Source organism: Eubalaena glacialis, chromosome X, assembly GCF_028564815.1.
Source record: "Eubalaena glacialis isolate mEubGla1 chromosome X, mEubGla1.1.hap2.+ XY, whole genome shotgun sequence".
Classification (NCBI taxonomy): domain Eukaryota; kingdom Metazoa; phylum Chordata; class Mammalia; order Artiodactyla; family Balaenidae; genus Eubalaena; species Eubalaena glacialis.
This window is the reverse complement of record NC_083736.1, coordinates 71,357,547-71,361,285: the sequence shown is the minus strand read 5'-3', so window position 1 is coordinate 71,361,285 and position 3,739 is coordinate 71,357,547. Positions and strand designations below refer to the sequence as shown.

The window sequence follows — 3,739 nt, the reverse complement described above, 5'->3', positions numbered from 1 at the left end:
CTTAGTGGCCTAAACTTAGTGCACTACTTCTTCCATAGGCTCAGAAAGTGCAGTAACCTGTCAGAGGTACCTTGATGTCACTCTAGAAGCATGGTGGACATTTCCTTTACTTGGCAGATCCATACATCTTCAGAGGTGTTCTCTGGAAATAGTTTAAGAGAATCAGAACTATGATTATCACCTATCTGCTTTCTCCTGGACCTTTAAAGGCAATTTGGGTCACATTGTATGAACTTTGACAAGCCACCTGCCCTGGTTAGATTAAATATGGCAATTTATACAGTCATAGAGAGTATGTGAATTTATTTCTTGTTCTTATTTTAAACATACCAGAGGCCTGAGTTCAGATTTTCATTCTATTAATAGATGTGACAGATGATTTTTCATACTGATATTGAAATGAAGGAAATAGCTATTTGAGTCTTCAAACCCTAGAGTGTAATCACATATGGAGATAAAAATGGTCCATGATTTTTTTTTTTTTTGGTCCATGATTTTAACACTGTTTTTGCAGAATAATATAATGTCCATCCTACTTAAAGACAACTAAAATATGATATTGGGATATAAACTGTGATTACTAGTATAAATAGACAATTACATTGCTTCTAAATACAAAGAAGCTCAGTGTCCATTGTAACAAAACTAAGTGCTTATAATGACTTCAACCTAATAGTCTCTCTTTATCTTAGGTTCACAGATACAACTGCTGGCTCTAGTTGAGATCATATGTGTATAGTATGTCATTGAAATTTTATAGCTTAAGTCTTAAAGACTTCATGACAAATTACTACATGGACATCTCAACATAAATGACAGTGGAGTGTAATGCTCTAAATAGGTTGTGTTATGAAGATGTGAAATCCTCATATGGGTAAGGTAGAGCATAACTGAAAAGCTGTGAGTACTTCCCATGATTACTTCCCAGTGGCTTGGGGTATTGCAGGTGTGTTCTGATATACTTGCATTTAAGTCCACATCCAGTTTTGTTTTTTTTTAACATAGTTCAGTTGTCAAGGTAGAAGTGGTATGGCTGCTCACAAATGATTTTGCATGGAGTTTTATATTATCATGCAAATCTTGTCTTGAAAGCCGTCTTCTGAACTCATCAGTGGTAAAGTAGTATATGATTGGGTCAAGGCAGGAATTCAGACTAGCCAGACCCAAGGCAATAGAATGAAATATTAGAATCACCCTTCTGGCTAGGCAGCTTTTAATTTCATTGGACTTGACCAGGAAATCTAAAGGAAAACTGAAGTGATAAGGTGCAAAGCAAATTAGGAAAACTCCTGCACAGGTTAGAATCATCTTCAAGGCTTTCTTTTTCTCTCCAAGGTCTTGGGCCACAGGATATTTATCCTGCAGTGATAAAACCGTCTTCCAGGTACAATACAGGACAATCAGAAGAGGAGTGACAAATCCAATCAACTCGCCAACGGTCATCATGACAACAGACTGGGCTAGATTGACATTCCTGGTAGGAAGATCCACAAAGCATTTGGTTCTGTTGCTAGGGGTGTCATCACTGCTTCGGAGGAGAGGAAATAGCAGACAGGCAAGGCAGATTATTAGCCAGCCAGCAATGCTGATGTATAGGTCATATTTCTGTTTACAGTCGTGGAAGCGAAAGGGGTAGAGGAGAAACCAAAATCTTCGCACACTGATGCAGACCAAGAAGTAGATGCTTGCATACATGTTGACATACTTCAGGTAGAAACAAAACATGCAGAGGCCAGGCCCAAATGGCCAGTCATGATTCAAGTAGTAAAAGATCCTCAGTGGCAAGGAGAGGACTTGTAGTAAGTCAGCAATGGCTAGGTTTATCATGAATATCACAGCCCGTTTGGTTTCTTTCATATAGCCATAAAATACCCACAAGGCTAATATGTTCCCTATGAGACCTGGCACAAGAATGACAGTGTATGTCACTGCATAGATGAAGTATCGAAAATCTGTATTAGATCCATCTGTCCCAGCACATGTGTCATTAGCAGGCATGTTTCTTTCTAGAGAAACTGCCTTTGCTAAATGGTGGTTAAAAACCTAAATTTATAATCTACTGCTGGTCTTTCTAAAAGACTGATCATCGATGGGCTGGGGAGACTGAATATAGAATAACCTCCTTTTTATTGCATTGGTCTGGGCTTCTATACATGATTTGGTTTTTTTTCAAATAACTATCTGCATGTTTGCTTTGGATTTGTCTACATTAACTACATTGAAGTCTAATGTGCAAGCACAGATGACAAGCTGTTATAATTTTCCCTTCTTGTTTACTCAGTTAAAAGGCCTTCTGGGACATCATAACAGTTGATCCTCTCCCATTTGATCATAAATGTGCCATATAGTAGCTCTTCAAATTCCCATATGATGACAGTCATCTCTTTACTGGTGTTTGGCAGGCTGTTTTTCTTTTTTTTGGCTCACATAGAAGAAAGGTTTGCTTTAGTACTCAGTGGGTCCACAACTCCTCAGAGGTGATTAACTTGGATGGATCATCTTTCTGGGACTTTTTCAGGTATGTGTCGTAAACTAAAAAGTGAGAAACAAAGTCAGAGCTGCAAATGAAAAAAAAATTAAGCCAATTATTGTCTAGAAATTTTTGAAAAAAAAAGCCTATGTGTAGAAAAATCTATTACCTTTAATGGAAAGTTCTGATGTGAATGAGGGTGATTAGTCACAAGTTCCATAAGACACTTTAGAATCACAAGACAGTATAGCTAGAAGGAACCTGAGAAGTAATCTAGCCCCTTACTACTCAAAATGTGGTCCATGAACCAGCATTACTGGAGAGCTTTTTAGAAATGCAAAAGAATCTCAGATCCCATCTGGGACTTGCTGCAACACAATCAGCAATTTAAGAAGAACCACAAATGATTCTTAGGCATATTAACATTTGAGAGGCTCTGATGTAGACCACAGCTTCACAAACATCACTGATTATCACACTCATCTGGGGAAGTTTAAGAAAAATTACAACTTTCCTTAGATTTTCTGGTGTCTCCTCTAGAGATTCTGATTCAGTATTTAGGGCCTGAAATTTGTATTTTTAGAAAGATCCCCATATGATTCAGATATAGCCAACCCAGCATTTGTCCTTGAACCATCATATAGGGACCACTGATTTGTTTCATATCTTCCCCAGATGTCTGAAAATTAGTGGGCAACCAGCCTCTCTTTAATTACATGCAATAACAAGGGTCATTTAGTCACCTCTCAATTATCCAAGACAAAAGACCATGACATCAATATGGAGAATCAAAATCCCCAAAAAGTTGACCCAGCTAGGTCCATGACCTTTGTTCTAAAACAAATTTTAGCTTAGGCACCTGGATAGTTGCCTCGAGGCTGCTGAAATGCAGGAGGAGTTAATTGACTTTAAAGATATGTGGGAAGAACAAAAATGAAGTAGGAATTATAAAACATCCTGCTTTGGATTATCAAATCCATGTAGATTATCAAATCCATGTTTGAAGTTGGCTTGATTCAACCCCTGAAGGAATTGTAATTGTTATTATTTTGCCTCAATTTCCTGGTAAGTAAAATAGCACATTTGTTCAAAGAAACGATGCACACTTTATTTAAACGTGCTGATAAATAGTATGAACTATGCATTCAGATTGAAGGGGTTAAATACTTGAGATTTCTCAGATAAGGAAGTAGAGAGACAGTGTTATAAAATAAAAAGAAGCAAGACTGTAAAGAATAACATCGATGTTGAAAGAGTGGTTAAAATTAG

At 37.4% G+C, this 3,739-nt stretch overlaps 1 protein-coding gene across 1 annotated transcript; it reads right to left on the bottom strand.

The window, feature by feature from the left end:
* Window positions 1-996: 996 nt before the first annotated feature.
* On the bottom strand, window positions 997-1,998 carry GPR174 (G protein-coupled receptor 174). The gene has a single exon (XM_061179411.1). The coding sequence runs from the start codon at window positions 1,996-1,998 to the stop codon at window positions 997-999; it is 1,002 nt and encodes a 333-aa protein (XP_061035394.1).
* Between the last annotated feature and the right edge of the window lie 1,741 nt (window positions 1,999-3,739).

Coding starts and splice junctions, on each gene's coding strand:
- GPR174 (XM_061179411.1), bottom strand. CDS start 1,998: ATGCCTGCTAATGACACATGTGCTGGGACAGATGGATCTAATACAGAT.